The sequence below is a fragment of the Temnothorax nylanderi genome, unplaced genomic scaffold (genome assembly GCF_030848795.1).
Source record: "Temnothorax nylanderi isolate EJ_2023f unplaced genomic scaffold, tnyl_v1.0 TNYL_tig0503_pilon, whole genome shotgun sequence".
Taxonomy (NCBI): domain Eukaryota; kingdom Metazoa; phylum Arthropoda; class Insecta; order Hymenoptera; family Formicidae; genus Temnothorax; species Temnothorax nylanderi.
In genome coordinates, this window is record NW_027249565.1 from 64,361 (window position 1) to 82,067 (window position 17,707).

General features: G+C 36.9%; 5 protein-coding genes and 1 long non-coding RNA gene across 16 annotated transcripts; 3 read left to right on the top strand and 3 right to left on the bottom strand.

The window, feature by feature from the left end:
* Positions 1-1,641: 1,641 nt before the first annotated feature.
* Positions 1,642-4,391, top strand: LOC139783469 (uncharacterized). 3 transcript variants are annotated; one of them, XM_071722639.1, is made up of 6 exons: positions 1,654-2,194; positions 2,308-2,458; positions 2,539-2,865; positions 2,981-3,176; positions 3,289-3,812; positions 3,882-4,391. In XM_071722639.1, exons 1-6 carry the CDS (start codon positions 2,186-2,188, stop codon positions 4,079-4,081), a joined length of 1,407 nt encoding a protein of 468 aa, XP_071578740.1. In that variant the 5' UTR covers positions 1,654-2,185; the 3' UTR covers positions 4,082-4,391. The 3 variants fall into 3 exon arrangements, 2 of the variants coding, with proteins under 2 accessions (XP_071578741.1, XP_071578740.1); XM_071722640.1 differs by lacking the exon at positions 3,882-4,391 and having other exon boundaries at positions 1,642-2,194; positions 3,465-3,812; XR_011721276.1 differs by lacking the exon at positions 3,882-4,391 and having other exon boundaries at positions 1,645-2,194; positions 2,539-2,837.
* Positions 4,182-7,448, bottom strand: LOC139783470 (uncharacterized). Of its 5 annotated transcripts, XM_071722646.1 has the most exons (5): positions 6,073-6,672; positions 5,633-5,815; positions 5,398-5,464; positions 5,177-5,280; positions 4,182-5,090 (listed from the first exon to the last, which is right to left on the bottom strand). In XM_071722646.1, exons 2-5 carry the CDS (start codon positions 5,795-5,797, stop codon positions 4,398-4,400), a joined length of 1,029 nt encoding a protein of 342 aa, XP_071578747.1. In that variant the 5' UTR covers positions 5,798-5,815; positions 6,073-6,672; the 3' UTR covers positions 4,182-4,397. The 5 variants fall into 5 exon arrangements, with proteins under 5 accessions (XP_071578747.1, XP_071578742.1, XP_071578745.1 ...); XM_071722641.1 differs by adding an exon at positions 7,314-7,448 and having other exon boundaries at positions 5,177-5,815; positions 6,073-6,164; XM_071722644.1 differs by having other exon boundaries at positions 5,177-5,464.
* Positions 7,449-7,518: 70 nt separating this feature from the next.
* On the top strand, positions 7,519-8,460 carry Pole4 (DNA polymerase epsilon subunit 4). Its single transcript, XM_071722647.1, has 3 exons — positions 7,519-7,682; positions 7,758-8,022; positions 8,095-8,460. The coding sequence occupies exons 2-3, from the start codon at positions 7,786-7,788 to the stop codon at positions 8,233-8,235; spliced, it is 378 nt and encodes a 125-aa protein (XP_071578748.1). The 5' UTR covers positions 7,519-7,682; positions 7,758-7,785; the 3' UTR covers positions 8,236-8,460.
* Positions 8,461-8,525: 65 nt separating this feature from the next.
* LOC139783468 (uncharacterized) lies at positions 8,526-14,332 on the bottom strand. Of its 4 annotated transcripts, none has more exons than XM_071722634.1 (7): positions 14,131-14,332; positions 13,802-13,957; positions 11,926-13,459; positions 11,235-11,679; positions 10,892-11,107; positions 10,565-10,794; positions 8,526-10,360 (listed from the first exon to the last, which is right to left on the bottom strand). In XM_071722634.1, the coding sequence occupies exons 3-7, from the start codon at positions 13,443-13,445 to the stop codon at positions 10,231-10,233; spliced, it is 2,541 nt and encodes an 846-aa protein (XP_071578735.1). In that variant the 5' UTR covers positions 13,446-13,459; positions 13,802-13,957; positions 14,131-14,332; the 3' UTR covers positions 8,526-10,230. The 4 variants fall into 4 exon arrangements, with proteins under 4 accessions (XP_071578735.1, XP_071578737.1, XP_071578738.1 ...); XM_071722636.1 differs by having other exon boundaries at positions 14,052-14,332; XM_071722637.1 differs by lacking the exon at positions 13,802-13,957.
* Positions 14,333-15,030: 698 nt separating this feature from the next.
* On the bottom strand, positions 15,031-16,822 carry LOC139783464 (probable ATP-dependent RNA helicase DHX37). Of its 2 annotated transcripts, none has more exons than XM_071722632.1 (5): positions 16,559-16,822; positions 16,281-16,482; positions 16,006-16,217; positions 15,829-15,926; positions 15,031-15,168 (listed from the first exon to the last, which is right to left on the bottom strand). In XM_071722632.1, the coding sequence occupies exons 3-5, from the start codon at positions 16,206-16,208 to the stop codon at positions 15,104-15,106; spliced, it is 366 nt and encodes a 121-aa protein (XP_071578733.1). In that variant the 5' UTR covers positions 16,209-16,217; positions 16,281-16,482; positions 16,559-16,822; the 3' UTR covers positions 15,031-15,103. The 2 variants fall into 2 exon arrangements, with proteins under 2 accessions (XP_071578733.1, XP_071578732.1); XM_071722631.1 differs by having other exon boundaries at positions 15,031-15,183.
* Positions 15,097-15,822, top strand: LOC139783465 (uncharacterized). The gene is made up of 2 exons (XR_011721274.1): positions 15,097-15,163; positions 15,330-15,822. It is a non-coding gene; the product is annotated as an uncharacterized lncRNA (long non-coding RNA).
* Positions 16,823-17,707: the final 885 nt, after the last annotated feature.

Below are 17,707 nucleotides of genomic sequence, written 5' to 3' on the forward strand. Positions count from 1 at the left end.
CATTCAGCTGGGTTGGCGCTTCGTGCTACTCCCCAACCCTCCAAAAACACTTGATGTTCAAGCTCCCTGCCCGTGCCTCGGTCTTCACAGCGGAAGCCTGGGCAATATATAATGCTGTGCTGCTTACCCTTGACCTCCCCGGTCCTAAATTCTCCATTATTTCGGATTCTAAAAGTGTTCTTGACGCTCTCTCCAATCCAGTTACATGCAGGTCAAACTATATAATCCCGCTTATAAAAAGCAAAATATTAGCAGCCCAAAGCCGCGGTAAGGAAATCCTTTTCATTTGGATCCCCTCTCATAAAGGCATCACAGGTAACGAGATTGCAGATGAATTCGCTAGAAAAGCCATTCGCTTTGGCACTGTCAACCCGTTATTTAAGCTACCCCATTCAGACCTCTTTATTGAACAACGCGAAAAACTAGCTACAGAGTTTCACAACTACCTATTTAATAGAGCTCGGTGCAAGGGCAACCATTTTTTTTACAACATATATGTTAATACGCCTAAACCTTGGTATTATAAAACCGGCCTTAAACGCGATGCTGTTGTCACGATCTCGCGTCTCAGAGCGAACCACTATAATTTGAACCACAGTCTTTACAGAAAAAATATTATTGATGATGGCTCATGCGCTTGCGGCGACCCAGTCCAAGATATCAATCACGTTATATTTAACTGCCCCTTAACATATAACAAAGCAACTTATCTCAGACAGGCAGTTCACTCGAGTGAGGGACCCCAATGCAATGACATCTTTCCAACTCTTGCAAAACCCACGCGTAAGATCTGTCGACTAATTATGTCTTTTTGTAGATCAGCAGAAATCAATTTGTAATGCGCGCGCCCGCGCGTGCCAGACTGACCACTGGCTCCCCACCACCCGCCCAGTGGCACTCCCTCTCTGATTTCTCCCTCACCTATCCCAACACGACCACCGCCTCGTGAGCTTAAGTCTATTTACACGGCTATCAGTAGCAGCTACAAGCTACTCTCAGTTGACAAAACAATCAGTGGTAAAAGCTGGCCATATTGTCCTCGGAAAATAGAGGCAGGAGCCAATTAAGGGTCGACAGGAGTAACACTACCGACCTCTGTCGGGTTGCTTAGCTGCGAGTCCGTATTTTATTTATTATAAATTTTTTAAGAGCCAAAATGGAAAATCCGGCTCTGTACCAGCTTGCGGCTGATCTTACTGATTAAAACGAGCATAACTTTAATGAGATTCGTTAATTCATTTGGCTAAAATTTGGGATAACCTTTTCTAAGCAGCTTTTTCAGGCTTGCTTAGAGCTGCAAAGCTGCTTAGGAACGGTTATCCCAAATTTTAGCCAAATGAATTAACGAATCTCATTAAAGTTATGCTCGTTTTAATCAGTAAGATCAGCCGCAAGCTGGTACAGAGCCGGATTTTCCATTTTGGCTCTTAAAAAATTTATAATAAATAAAATACAGACTCGCAGCTAAGCAACCCGACAGAGGTCGGTAGTGTTACTCCTGTCGACCCTTAAACAAAGAAGAAGAGGAGAAGAAGCGCACTTTTGCATGCGCGTGCGGCCACGGAGCATGCGCATGTGGCCGCGGGGCATGTTTCATGGTCGCTACATCTCGTCGCGGACCGCGACGGTCCGATGTCGCGGTATGACAGGAATCATACCGGGAGTTGACGATCAGGCTCGATCGTGTTCGGACGTGTTCCGAAGGAAAATTTTTTTAAAGTATTGCGACTGTTACTGTCTGCATTGTATCGGCGCCTTTCGAGGCCTATAACGTTTTTTTTACGACGCCGCTTGCGGCTTTTACGACTAATGGTTCGTCCTGGCCGTTTTTGGGGCAGTACTGCCTGAAGGCCATTCATAGAGGAAGAAGTGCTGAGCCGACATATCACAGAATGGAATAATGGCCGTTAGGATGCAGTCCCATGCACAGCGAAAAATCGGAAACGACAAAAGGGGAATGGACGCGCGTGCATACTGTGCAGAATTACAATCTTGTATCTACGTGATCTACGTCAGATTGTAAACATAACCTTAGACGCTGCGCACAAGCTAAAAGATTCACATCGTTTTGAAAAGAATAAAGAACAAGAGTGCAATATACCTAAATGCAGGTCCATGCACGTTAAACCTAAAAAAAGAAGGCATAAGCTAAAAGTACGAGCGAGCAAATTGATAGCGATTAAAAATGTCAGAAGTAAGTAATTTTAAGAATATTTGTCTGTATTAATGAAAAATTGTATAATATAGATAATTTTAATACGAACGTGTTTATTTAATAAGAAAGTAATATTTAAATTTTTCTTTTAGCAAATAGTGAATAATCCGATAAAATGTGGCTATTGTGGATATATTATGAATGGTTTTTTGAACAATTTATTAAAACACAGTTGTTACCAAGAAATATATGACAGTGAATTGCATGAATTTTGTATGGATAAGACTGGAATGTTAGTAATAGGTAAATATTGTTTGTTGTAAATAGTGTAACGCTGTATTTGTACCCCAAACATTTTATAATGATTATCACATTGTTTGCAGTTAATAAACAAGAAATATCAGTAGGAAATGACAGTTCCAGTAAATGCATAAATAAAGAACTTGATGGAAATGAATTAAATGAAGCAGATGATGTGGAAAATGGTGAATTTTCTGATAATAAATATGATGATTATGATGATATGATGAAAAATGATCCATCAGGAAAAAAGCTTGGTAAAGCTGTGGAAGTATACGGTCCTTTTGCTTCTGGCAAGTACGATGAAAGTCTGATTGGCCAGGTGCAACTTAAGCCTGCGCTTTATGACTCAAGACTTCCTGCCAAGCAGAGAGCAAAGAAAGTAAAAGCTGATTTATGGAAATTAATAAGTAATAGTTTTGGAGATAGTGTATTTTAAAATATATGTATTATTTTATGTATTAAGATGTATCATATTAAAACATAAAATACAGATATTTTAAAATATATTTTCTTATTTTCCAGGAGGTGATTTTACACCTGTAAATGCTTCTAGGCGCTGGGCATATCTAAGAGGATGTTATTGTAAAGCTCGAAATAAACTAATGAAAGAGAAGGCAGCTTTTGAAAGAAGTGGAGCTGCAGCTAATGATGATTTTAAGTCATCTTTTAGATACTATGAGACAATGAGTTTTTTGAATGAACCTTTAACATACAAGTCGTACGTATATGTATATATCTACACACGCACGCGTACATGTAACATTTATTCCAAAACATTTTATTTTAAATATGAGTTTAAACAATATCTTTTTAAACTTTTTGTTTTTTAGAACAATATCATCATTGAAGTTAAAGAGAAAGAATGCAAACAGTACATCAAATAAAGAAAATATGGAATTCAATTCACAACAGACACTTGTTCACGACAGTATTTCTAAAGAGAGATTTGTTCGACCAATTTCAGCATTAAGTAATATCTCAGATACAATAAATACTGTTGCTTCAGGATCTTCCAGTAACGATAGCAGGCGGTCGTGTGTTTCTCCAATATCACAGTCTGCAATCATGCCAGAAGTTTCTCCATCTCCATCTCGATCTATAATCTCCACTGTTTCATCACAAGCACGATCGAATACGTCAACACCACATGGTATTACTCAAATGCAATTCTCTCCGAGTGAAAAATCTTGTACAGGAGCACAATCCCAATTACAACGTGTGTTTCAACAAAGGCCTGCAGACAATGTATTAATACAACGAGAGGTACAAAGTGCTTGTAGAACATTATTTCCATCATCTTCAAATAATCGTACTCAAAATCTACCTTCACAAGGGCAATCAAGTAGTTCCAATAGTAAGTACCTTTATTTTGTAACATACTCTAAACTTGTATTATTTGTAATAAAACATTGTTTATTAACAGAGAAAAGAACTGCCGATGTAGAAAAGGAAATAATGAAACATATAAAAACAGAGCCCAAAAAGATGGATGAAATAGATAGTTTTGCAATGAGGTTAGCTGCTGGAATGAGACGACTTTCTTATAAAGCTAGAGCAAGAGTAGAAATAGATTTTTTGACTCGCTTACAACAAGAAAAAGATTTACAAGATATTGATGCCTAATTCCTTTATTTTAAACCATCAGCAATATTATTAATAAATAATTTAATGCCAAAATTAAATGCCAAACTAAGTGGAGATAGGCTAAATAAATAGAAAGCTATAACTATAAGATTTTTCGTTGTATTACAAACTAATTTAAGTTTAATGTTACAAATACATATATGGTTATTGAATATTATATTAAAATGCACTTTATTATGTAATAAGCACATATTTAAACTTAAGTATGACAAACATGTATTTGTTATAATGTACAATTTATTCATGTTACAATTATTAAAAAATTTAAATAAACTGTTCTTTGTATAAATTAAGCTTAAAAATTATTTTGCAATGCTCTCTCCCATTGTTGTTCAATAACACCAGTTGTATTAAAATATTGCTTAAATGCATCTCTTATCCCAGTAGCATTATTTATATTTACATATTGAACATGCAGATCATGAAGTGCATGTGCAGGTGCATCTCTTTCTGCTGGAAGAAGTTGCGAATATTGCCTCTCTTGAAATGATCGAGTTATATCTTTAGCCATTAGAAAATTATGCAAGCATACTGTTGCTTGAACAACTTTAACAGAAGTAGTAACTGAGGTTTCCATGGGTTTACGATAAACTCTCCACCGTGCTGCTAACACTCCAAAAGAACATTCAACACTTCTTCTGGCTCTACAATGTCTGTAGTTGTACACTTTTTCAGAAAGATCTAAATCATTTCTTCTAGAATATGGTCTCATCATGTAGTTAGTAAGAGCGAATGCTTCATCTCCAACTAGCACATAAGGTAAATTTGGACCATTTTCTTCTAATTGTCTTGATGGAGGCAAACTGACTTCATTATTGTTTAGACTGATACCAAGATCGCTGTGCATAAAAATTCCTCCATCACTACGTCTTCCTTCTGCTCCTATGTCTACTACAGTAAATAATCCATTTGCATCTGTTATGGCAAGCAATACAATACTGTGTTGACCTTTATAATTATAATAGGTAGAACCACTCTTATATGGTGCCTGTAAATAAAATTTTTGTTTATTTTTTTCATAATAATTTGTTATACAGTATATGTATAGTTGGTCATTTTTAAATTCATAAATACCTGTAAGACAACGTGTTTACCGTCTATAGACCCAATGCAATTAGGAAAGTCCCACAAATCTTCATAATCACATGCTTTCTGATACCACAACTGTTCTGTTGGTTCTGGAAAAACTATTTCAGCCAGAACATCCCAAATAACTTGACAAGTTTCTGATATAATTTTAGATATTGTATTTGGTGCTACTCGAAAAGCATAACTAAGAGACTGAAAGCTATCACCTGTAGCTAAATAGCGAATGCAGATTTCAAAACGAGTTCTAGATGGTATGGGAGTCCTCACCACAGTCTGTTTTGTAATGTGTGGTTCAATAAGAGTAAATAATTCATTTAAACTTTGCAAATGCATACGGAAAAAATCAAAATATTTTTCTTCATCACGATGCATCATTTCAATAATTAAGTTATCGCTAAACCCTTGTAATAATCTCATTTCTTCTGTAAATATGGGTCTTACCCAGAATCTTCGTTTAACAAGTTCTTTTCTTTTTAGTAAAAGATAAAGGCAGTACATCTTGTTAATTTGTTCATAATTTATTTCAGATTGCCAAGGTGTTTGTGGCATTTGTTGCAACTGTCTGCATTTTTGCAGTATTAGCATCAAATAAACTTTTGATCTCATTATGAATTATTCACGTACCTAAACAATGGTAAAGGCTGATTTATAGAGGCCGTAACCGTTGATTTAAGCCGTAATCTTTAAGAAATTGACCAATCACAGTCGATTGTTCTTCTCACATTCGACTGTGATTGGTCAATTTCTTAAAGATTACGGCTTAAATCAACGGTTACGGCCTCTATAAATCAGCCTTAATTGACACTATTATTACAGAATATTTATAGAATAAATAAAAATTTTTTTTAACTTAAATTTTCAATCAATATAATTTTGCGTACCTTTCCGTTTCTATTTTTCGATTTCTAGCGTCCCATGGAGCAGCTTTTTCAACAAGGAATGGTACTCTAACCTCTTTCTTTAACCAATTTTTCTTCATAGAACCGAAAAATTAGTAATTTCGAGTGTAGTTGTTATACAAATGTTGGTAATACTTAAGGAGAGCTCCCTCCTCACCGATTTCGCTGAATTTAGGCTTAATCGACGCGTTTTTGCACAAAACGAACGAATCTGGCAGAAAAAAGTCCCGCTCTGCCCCGCGAAGCGAGATATTAACTGTTAAAGTTGACGACTATCAGGTTATGAAACCTGTTATACCGACGCTATGTAGCGACTGGTTTTGCACTTGTTTGAAACATACATTGTTTTTTTACATATTTTTTGCTGGATTTTTTTTCAGAATGTGTTTTTCGGCATCGAAATATGCGATTACTTGTATCAATTATTAATTTATCACCACATTTTGAACACTGTATTTCTTTATTTATTAAATAAGGCTCGATATATCCATTAAATAATCATATTACTGTGTTTCGTTAACCTCAACGCTTAATATCTGTAACAGAAATAATTTGTTAAAGCAGAGAATAGTTGGTATATGAAAAGTACATATAAATATGTACTTTTCATATACCAACTATTCTCTGCTTTAACAATTTTATTTCTGTTTCGTTAACTTAATTCAACGCTCAATATCTGTAACAGAAATTATTTGTTAAAGCAGAGAATAGTTGGTATATGAAAAGTACATATAAATATGTACTTTTCATATACCAACTGTTCTCTGCTTTAACAATTTTATTTCTGTTTCGTTAACTTAATTCAACGCTTAATATCTGTAACAGAAATAATTTGTGTTCCAAAATATTCTCTGTTGCTTTGATACAAGTAATCTCATATTTCGATGCCGAAAAACACATTATGAAAAAAAATCCAGCAAAAAATATGTAAAAAAAAACAATGTATGTTTCAAACAAGTGTAAAACCAGTCGCTACAGGTGCTACATAGCGTCGGTATGACAGGTTTCATAACCTGATAGTCGTCAACTTTAACAGTTAATATCTCGCTTCGCGGGGCAGAGCGGGACTTTTTTCTGCCAGATTCGTTCGTTTTGTGCAAAAACGCGTCGATTAAGCCTAAATTCAGCGAAATCGGTGAGGAGGGAGCTCTCCTTAAGTATTACCCAAATGTTTAATAATAATTATTTTCTTTATATAAATAATACATTTTATTACTTTTTACCTTTAAATAGCATTTCCGATTTTAACAAGATCTGATTTTTCTTCAATTTTCCTATTTTTTAGCGTGCATGGGACGCCTGAAGTTGAAAAAAAGTAACGGAATAAGCAGACGACGCGCTGTGCAGCTGCGCATGCTCTATTTCCATTTTGCGGTTCCCTTTTTGTCGTTTCCGATTTTTCGCTGTGCATGGGACTGCACCCTTACTATCCGATCGGAACTTAAGTGCCATTAAACGGAAGAAGAAGAAGACAGGAATCATAACCTGATTCCTGTCAACTTTAACATTTAATATCTCGCGTCTTTTTCTGTCAGATTCGGTCGTTTCACGCAAAAACGCGTCGATCGAGCACAATTTCATCGATATTGGAGGTGAGACCCCTAAACTGAATAATTACCTTTTGAGTTTTTTTATAACATATTTTAAATTTGTATATTCATGAATAGCACCATACCCCTAAACTAACGTGTCAACATGGACAACTCGGAGATTGACGGTTTAAGCAAAGAGATCCAACTCGATAAAAACCAGTATGATGGGGAGAATATTCGAGATTCGCGAGAAGAAGTCGACGATAACCCACATGGTGACGAGGAGCAGCGAGAAAAATTGATACGACTGCCCCTGGGAAGAATAAAGACCATTGTCAAAATGGACCCCGAAGTCAGTTTGATTAATCAAGAGGCTGCGTTTCTGGTGGCGAAGTCAGTGGTAAATAAATAGTATTGAATAATTAACTGATACATTTGATAGTGGATTAAAACAATTGTCTACCTATTATAGGAATTTTTTATCGAGTCGCTTGCAAAAGAAGCTTATAAATACACTGCGCAAGCGAAGAAACGAACTGTTCAAAAGCGTGATATAGAAAATGCCATTGATAACGTGGATGCGCTTGTATTTTTGGAAGGTATGCTTGATTGATCACATAACGTAATTAATGTCTGTTATAGAATTAAACACATCAAGATCTTTCTTTTTATTGCTAGTACAATAATAAAAATAATAGTGATATTTTTAGATATATGAGCATTGAATATTGTCAATCGCGTTGCGAGATTTTCAATATTGTATATAATTTGAATACGATATAGTAAATAGGAAAATTTTTGTAAATGTCTCATGCTAATAAAATTGACTATTCCATTGCGTTTTCTTTTATATTGTCAACTTTAAGCAATTTTTGTATGTGTAAGAAAAAAGAAACTCTATAATTCCATTTAAAATTCATTTATTGTTTTTTGTTTTTTTTTTCCACAACAGATTGTTTCATTTATACTATGTATTTGCGACGCTTCGCGAAAGGAAAATTACATAGTAAATTGCTTAAATGTTAAAACTCACAAAAAGTATTTACAAGGTCGGACAGTTAAGATTTGTATTATGGACACCTTCGGTTTTTACTTGTTTCCTAATCGAATTAATCTTTATAGACTGAATGTTTCCTCTTGTATTGCACACCATTTTACATTTCGCTATTTGACTATGCGGAATGAAAATAAGTGCAAGACGGAAACAATGATCTTTACTGTTTTGCGCGTGTTACTCATTGAAATAAATGCGGAAACTTGAAATAAGTTCAAAATAAGAATTTTGTTCAGTAATCGAGTTTCGCGAATGAATTAAGAACGCAAATGCTCGATTGTATATTAATGTATGCATACGCAATGTGACTGCTTATGAAGTAAACAACGTTCATTATTTTTTTACTATCTTTACTGCATTATTTATGAAGCATTTGTCGGAACAAAATCTTTGTAATCCACATTGTTCTTAATGTTTTCAAGTTTTACATTTTTTCTATGCGCCGCAGCTAACTGCGAAGCATCTTTAATATAATATTGTATACATACATATAGATACATACACATATGTAATGTCCCATTCCAATCTTCCTTTCTAAGTTTTGCATGTATAGTATAGTTTTGTGTATATGTATTATATATATGTATATAAAGAGAATGAGAATTAGGATGCCTAGGATCATTTAAAGAAACTAAACTATTTCCGTATAGCAGAGTATATCATCAGAAATATTTCTAACTAATATAAATATATATATGTATGTATGCGCGCGCGCGTGTGTGTGTGTGTGTGTGTGTGTGTGTGTGTGTGTGTGCGCGCGCGCGTGCGTGCGGCGCGTGCGTGCGTGCGCGTGCGCATGTGGGTGTGGGTGTAACTTATATAAGTAACAAAAATTAAGAGAGAAAATCAGTCTTCTTCACATTTGCCAATTCTGTATTTAAACTATGAGTGATAATTCGTTAGAAACGACTTATACTGATGTATTTCAGTTATGAGGTTAATATTGTAAAAGAAAAAAAGACAAAATAAAATTTATCGGTTTTATAACGTGTAATCTGATATCGTTATTCTTTTTCATTCTGGAAGAACACAAGGTTACATCATACAAATTGTCTAAATGCGTATATAAAAATGTTTATGTTCAAATCTAGTTTCGCGACGTATACAACGCTCTGTGTTTCTACGATTGTTATTTGGCATCTCTATGTATTATCTTGGAGAGAGTCAACGTTTTTGTGATTTTAAATCTGCAAAATACCGCGCTGTCGCGTTGCTGAATGTATTCGTTGAATGTTTCTGTTGTCAAATTGTCGCTATTGCAATACTCTCCTATCATTCTCAAGCTTTCTTCTTTTCAACGTGCGAGTCTATTCGATACGATGTTTAGTACACGTACGTTTGTCGTGAACACAGTTTCTCATAATCTCATATTGCATATCAGTCAGATATTAGCGTTTCATGAATATTATCGTAACACCTATATGCTATGGTTAATTGTTTAAGGATTATGTAAAATTAAGATTGCGTATAATATATCCGTTCTAATGTAATGCGCACTTTGTAATTACACAACGACGATGTCAAACCCTCAGCGGTTGTTCATCTACTGCTGTTCTACTTCTTACGCTTAGTTTTGCGTCGTCTGCTGTCACCTCTGAAAGAATTTTGATCCCCCGATGTATTAACACCAGCAGATTTGCTATGGTTGTAGAGATTGTTTAGGAAATCCTCGAAATCCGCTTCGCTGTTTTGTAAAAAAAGAAAAGATATGTTCATTCTAGATGCACACGCTCAACGGAGAGGAGCTTGCTGAATAAAATGTCAAACGAGCCGACGTGTGTGCGTGTGTGTGCGTGTGTGTGTGTGTGCGTGCGTGTGTGTGCGTGTGTGTGTGTGCGTGTTAGTTAAAAAAAAAGACGATGCTAACAATCAATCGCGCAAAGTGTACCTTGTATTGGGATCTATCTGTTGCCGTTTTTTACCGCTACTGGACGTTTGAGACGGTAGTCTTTGTCCTAAGACGATTCTATATTGGACACTATGCGTATTCGCTCTAAGATGTTTGAGATTCCCAGCTTGGCAAGCTGCCCAGTCAGTGACATCGTACACCGCTCCTTCCATACATGCGTAATAGTGCCATAGAAAACCCATTAAACGAGACTCTGCCCAGATATCACCCTATACGGACAATTTAAAATTACGATTAATTTCAGTGAGCGGACACAACTGATAAATGTACATAAGAAATGTATATAGGAATAAATTCGACACTCGCCTCTTTCGCACTGTGACGTATTTTGCATTGATTGCAAAATCGCGCGGCATAACAAGGACGTTGCGTAGGGATACGTTTGTGTCTCAAGCCGCAATTTGTACATCTTATTGTATTTGCTGCCTGTTCCATCTTTCGATGAAGTTGCGACAGCAAGTCACTTAGCTCACCCCAAGCCGCTTCGACCTGCCTAGTCTGATCGAAGGCTTGCCTACGTTCCTAAAATAATACGCAACATACACATGCTTTGTAATCTTACGGACCAAAAACTAACGTTACTAATTTTCAGTATCGTTATTGTGTAATTATGAGAAAAAAATTATGAGTGAAACGGATGCTTTATTACCGGTTCCCCAATGATATCGAAGGCATGTACCAATATTTTGAATGCTTCCTCTGCTCCTGGCTGGTTATTTTTATCCGGATGCACTAGAAAGGCTTGTCTCTTGTAATATTTTTTTATATCGTCGTCCGAGCACGTTGGCGTAACACCGAGTATGCTGTAAGGATCCTTTCCCTTGCACGCTAATAATCTTTTCATGGCTTCTTCGCCGGTACTGGGTAACGCGATATTGGTTTCTAGCCCACCGTGAATCCAATTGCCACTGTCTTCTCTCTCCTCGTTCTTCTTGGTGTTTACTTTTCGCCAGAACGCAAACTTACTACTACCGAGCCAATTGTCCAATTGTTTACCAATAGCGTTTAAGATACGAATTTTACAAAATGTCACAGCCACGTACATGCACCAGCACTTTAAATAAAGTATGGTGTGGTACCAAGCGCATTTACCACTAGAAAGAGGTTGAAAAGAGGCAAGTTAAAAAATGGAAACTTTGCTCATATACATGCATACATACATACATACATATATATATATATATAAAAGATATGTGTATAAGATAGTTGTTCTCTCTCTCCCTCTCGTACGTGCGCGTGCCAGAGAGAGAAAAAAAAAGACACTTGTATACCGGTACGAGATGGAGAGAATATCTGATATCTCGCGCAAGTACTTAATTGTGTTATGTGTCGATACTCACAGCTGAATAACCAGGTTGGCGCTCATGCTAACTACATCGGAGATTAAATGTAGTAGCCAATAAAAGATTTTCAATAGAATTTTGCTCCAACGAGTCGCGTACTTATTCAAGTTTTTATATAAATCTTTAATAGAAGATTCTCTGTTTTCTCTTTTTCTGCTTCTCTGTCCCTTCTTAATCTGCTGCTGAGCCTTCTCGGCTTGAAAACGTTTAGGATTTTTCTCCTTGAGTGTCTTCTTATCCTCTTTAGTGACTTTATTAATAACTTGTTGATTTTTTTCCATTTTTTCAGACGAGACTGTCTGACTGGATGTATTGATTGTATTCAAGTTATTGTTTATCTGTATCGGACGTTTCGGAATATTTCCCGCAGTTTTCGGATAACTGTTTTGTACCTTGGTATTGTTAAGAGTCTCGTTCTTTTCTGCTTTCTTAGACGATCTCTTATCAGATTTCTTTCTTTCCGAATAAAACTGATCAGTTCTATCGAAAGCGTTTATCTGACGAGAATCGGTGGACTGTGAACCAAGGTTGTCGAGCGACACCCAACGTCTTGGAAGGTTGGAAGAATTTTTTTCTAAAACTTTTCTAGGAATTTGCATTTTCGGAGAACTGTGATCGTCGCTACCAGACGAGTTCTGTCTTTTCAACAGCGCGGGCTTGTTTTTGGTCTTGATATTCTTATTAGAAATTTTCTTGCCTGCCATCTCGATTTTCGGTTTCACGGGCTGAACTGTCAACGGAGATGATGAAGTTGGTGCAGATTTTGTTAAAACGTCCGAGTAAGAAGGTCGCATAGGTTTCACTTCGGCCACCATCCTTGGTTTCTTGTATTGAGAGTCCGATATATTTCTAGAAGGTAAATCCTCGCCTTCTCTTACATCCCGTACAGCTTGCGGTACAGGTGTGATATTGGGAGACCCGCCAAACGGACTGTAAGTACCAGATTGGTTCGGCACCCAATTTCCAGCTACATTGTCGATTAGCCGTTTCCCATTAACGTTTGGATTTGGCATCTCAGATGCTACAGTCATACGTTGAGCGTTGAAAAGCCCATACTCCTGATTAACGATGTTTTGATTAGAGTAAGGTGTCACGTTTGAAAGACAACATTGTTCGGCCATAATTTGAGAGGCGTTTCCATAAACGTTTATATAATTGCCACCTCTGACATTAATAGTACCGATTAAACCAGTATTCTCGATAATGCCTAGGTGATTTACTGTTGCCTGTGATGAAAAGTACATCGAATCGGTGGTCGCAGCATCATAGTTGGGCATATCTTGCATGTACAGAGACATCGGTGTCACTGGCTGTATTCCAGAAGGATTAGAATGTATGGGTTGACTGGCAAGGTGATGTCTAGCTTGTCCAGGTACGTAATCTCCCCAATTGTGAGAGGTGGCTTGCTGCGGAGGAACGCTGAACTGAGCATAATGACCGTTTGAACCTTCAAAATCTGGAGTCCTAATTTCGATAATCTCATCCAAGGACATGTGGGTTTGTTGTTGTTTTGCCATATTGATTTACTTCTCTGAAGACAAAGCGAAACAAGCAGGTATTATTCAGATATTGCAGTGTCGTTTACAAATGTTAAATTTGTATTTGACAAAGCGACAAAGAATGCTGCACTTGATTCATACTTTTAAGTGCTATAACAAAACCTGGCGTGTCAGGCTGATATTATATATTATAGAGAAAACAGTGCACACCCAAAAAATTTACGATATTAATAATTGGCCTGTGTCTTGCTTATTTACAATCATCACGTTTCATCTTTTCCAAATGTATGCTACAATGATATAACGTTGACCGAATTGTGCAAGGTATAAATACGCGTTTTCTAAAAATGTCTACTATAATTACTATTACTCACATAACCATAGCAATGCGTTGAAAACGTAAAATAATATCCAGTAATGTTAGAGATATTCGGTACCGCGAAGACAGCTGTTTTGCATTGCCGAGATAAATTCGTATTAGATAATCATTGTCGAGAGAGCAATTTCGCTTAAATGTTATAACCTAAAACCTAAAACGAATGTCGGATGTCAGCAGACGGTCGGTACGGTCGATATATTACCCACGTTCACCAATAGATACACTCTTTCACCATGCTTCCTTACGTTTGTCGTTTAGCGCATTTTACATTAATAGTAAAAAATAACTGTATTTATGTGAAATACACAATTTTACGTTACATACCATGCGGTATGTGTGAAATCGAATATCACGAGGAGCATCGTATTCAGGAACACGACTGGAACACTAGAAGATCCTAAAGGCCCTTGCACAATGCCAGGCAACAGGGAATAGGAACAGATTTCCGACGCGTTGAAAATTCTCGTTGCCTGTATGTATGTATGTATGTATGTATGTACATACATATGTATGTATGTACATATGCATACATACACTGCCCGTCAACGATTCCCCTTTCCTGATGGGAAGGGGGAACAGAAACCTAAGGCCGGTATTCATAGTCGGTTCTTATTTCAAGACCGTCTTAAGGGGCAGTGCACTTTATGCACTAAGTGCACACTTTAACTCGTATTTTATTTATTATAAATGTTTAAGAGCAAAAATGCAAAATCGGGCTGTGTCGGGAACTACATATGAGCTTTACTGATTAAAAATATCTTAAATGGAATAAGATTCATTCGATATTTTGGGTAAATTCTACTAATTCGTAATTAAATTCCCTAAGAGCAAAAAGTCGACTTTAAGTCGACTTGAAGTCGACTTCTACCGAAACTGACTTGGCAGAGAAGTCGACATTTTTAAGGACGAAAGTCGACTTAAAGTCGACTTGAAGTCGGCGAATGTCGCAAAAACCACCGACTTAAAGTCGACTTCCCGTCATGACGAAAAGTCGACTTCCCGCCAACTTTTAAAGTCGATAAAATAAACCGCCGCGTACGTCTGGAGGTCGATTGTGTATCTTGAAACGAGGTAAAAATAACTAAAGTTAACAGATTTTATTAGATTTTGATAAATAAAATCGTAGATACGCTAATGAATTTTCTCACTTTTGTAATTTTTACCTCATTATTTCAAGATACACAATCGACCCCTTGCTGGAGGGCTAAAACTGATGCATTTCGATTTTTTTTCATATATAAAATAATTTAATTATCTAAAAAACTGTATAATTACAATCCTAATGTTTTATTCTTAATTACAAAGGCGGCCATATCTGTGCCACTTCTGCGTGCGCGGATTCCGGCAGCCACTTCTGGTAAGCTGACAATAACAGAACTAAAATTAAAACATTCCAGCGTTAATCGCGAAACAATATGCAAAATTAGCTATATAAATATATATCATATTATTATCATAATGTTGTAAATATATAATAATATTATATATATATATATATTATTATAAATATATAATATCCACAGACTTTTATACTAGACCACTAACATCTATGGACGCACTGCCGAAAAGCTGATGCGAGTGCAAGGTGCAAGTGTTAGTGAAGGGTGCGGCCATATTGAATTAACAATAAGTCACTATCGGGTGTTCAGTTGCTCATGATGTGCGTATATCTGCATTCGTTATTACAGTACATAACGAAGCAGGCGAATGTTTTTGTGTTAAATATTGGTACATGTTATCAATAAGTTTGTAAGTCATGCCTTCGACGTATAGCGTACTTGGATGCCTAAATCGAACCACTACTCCTGTAGTATTAAACCCTTTCTTTTGGACATTCTGTATATGCCAGACTATTGTATAGAAATCTTGTATAAAACCACTTGTATAGAATAGTAATATAGCATATCTTGACTAAAATCAACATGGCGGCAAGCATCACGGGCGAGATGTCTGTCAGCGGTCTAGTATTGTATAGAAGTCTATGATAATATCTAAATATTATTTTATAAATTAAAATCTCACATTTTTTATCCGAACCCCAGATTTCTAGCAGTTTGTGTTTGGACACGACTCCCTGCGACTGCAGCGTTTGTACTATTGCTTGAGTGCGTGGTATCAACCTGAAAAAATCGTATTGAATTGATGTAATCTATTCGATGAATCAACGTGAAATCAAAAGGAGATAGAATAACGATTTACCTGGCCCATGACTTGGTGATGCTCCCAGGTGTCGTCAGCAGCGACGGGACAAATCGTTTCAGCTTAGGGCACACTTGACCTTCCAAGAAGAAATACGCTAACCACTTAACACCGTCCACGGATGCTCTATATCCATCGATGGTAGTGCCCATTCGGCCTTTCCGAATGTACCAGACACACGGCAAATGATCTTCCCGGTTCATTGATTATATCTATAAATATCTTTATAAATAAGTAGGAAAAACATTATAAAGCAACAATTGTGATAAAAATACCTTGGCGGTGGATCAACCAATGGTTCACTAAGATGGCATAGCATGGGCGAATTTCGGCAATCATTCGGGTTCTATCACCGTGACACCTCGCATGTACATCTTATTCGTTTCGTACACCTCTTTATAAACCACCTATTCCGGACTGATTTTCCGTAGAACGCACGAAGAATGCATGAACACAGGTTCCTTCATTTCTGGTGTTCTGAAAGATGATACAGAATGGAGAGGTCGCATTCAATAGGTCTTAATTATCGATGATAATTAATAACACACCATACCTAACCTGTAAGCATGTTTCCACTTGGCCTTATCCTGATCCTCTTTTACCTCGTCGGGCAAAACCTTTCTCGCGACTTGATCCGCCATATCTGCAAGAACTATCTGGCGTCGTATCGTGTCCTGTCTCGCGGCACGTATTCCTCGCACTCGCGTAAACTCTGGTCCACTCATCTGGTCCTCCAGCCTCCTCGAGATTCGCCGCCATATTGATGATGCATGACGCGCCGCTTGACTGTTTTCCGTCTTTTTATAAGTCGACTATTTAGAAGTCGACTTTTAGTCGACTTTCAGCCATTTTTAGAAGTCGACTATTTAGAAGTCGACTTTTAGTCGACTTTCCGCCATTTTTAGAAGTCGACTAGAAGTCGACTTATAAAAGTCGACTTGCCGTCGACTTTCCGTCAACTGTGCTCTTAGGGCTTGTTTAGCACTTCTTGGCACACCCACACGAAACACGCATAAATTCCGCTGTTCTGCTCAAATGGGATAGAAAGAAGCGACGGAAACGCGGAATCTAGTTACTTTCTTTCCGCGTTTCCGCGTTTCCGCACTCCATGTAATGGCACCCTAATGCTAATGCTGGGTCTACAATGCGAGTCGCAAAGTCGTGAGTCGCAAGAATTGACCAATCACAGTCGATTATTCTCCTCAAATTCGATTGTGATTGGTCAATTCTTGCGACTCACGACTTTGCGACTCGCATTGTAGACCCAGCATAATGCAAATTTGTAGCCGTGAACTACAAATGGTTTTTCCCAAAGTTTAGCCAAATTAATTAACGAATCTCATTAAAATTATGCTCGTTTTAATCAGTAAGATCAGCCGCAACCCGCTACAGAGCCGGATTTTCCATTTTGGCTCTTAAAAATTTATAATAAATAACCCAGATATGAGTTGGCTAGGCAAGGCGTATGTACGTAATACATTTATAAATCGACGGTACGTATTATCAGGTAAAACAATATTGTAAAATGAGAAACGTTAATAACTTATACAACTGTTTATATTAGAAAATAAGGTTATGAGGTGACAGCATTTTTACATTTTTTTTCAATTATCACTAATTTTTTATAATCCCACTCTTCATTAGTACCTATACTTTACTCCTGTAAAAGGATTTTGCGATCTATAAAGCCGTTTCAAAGAAC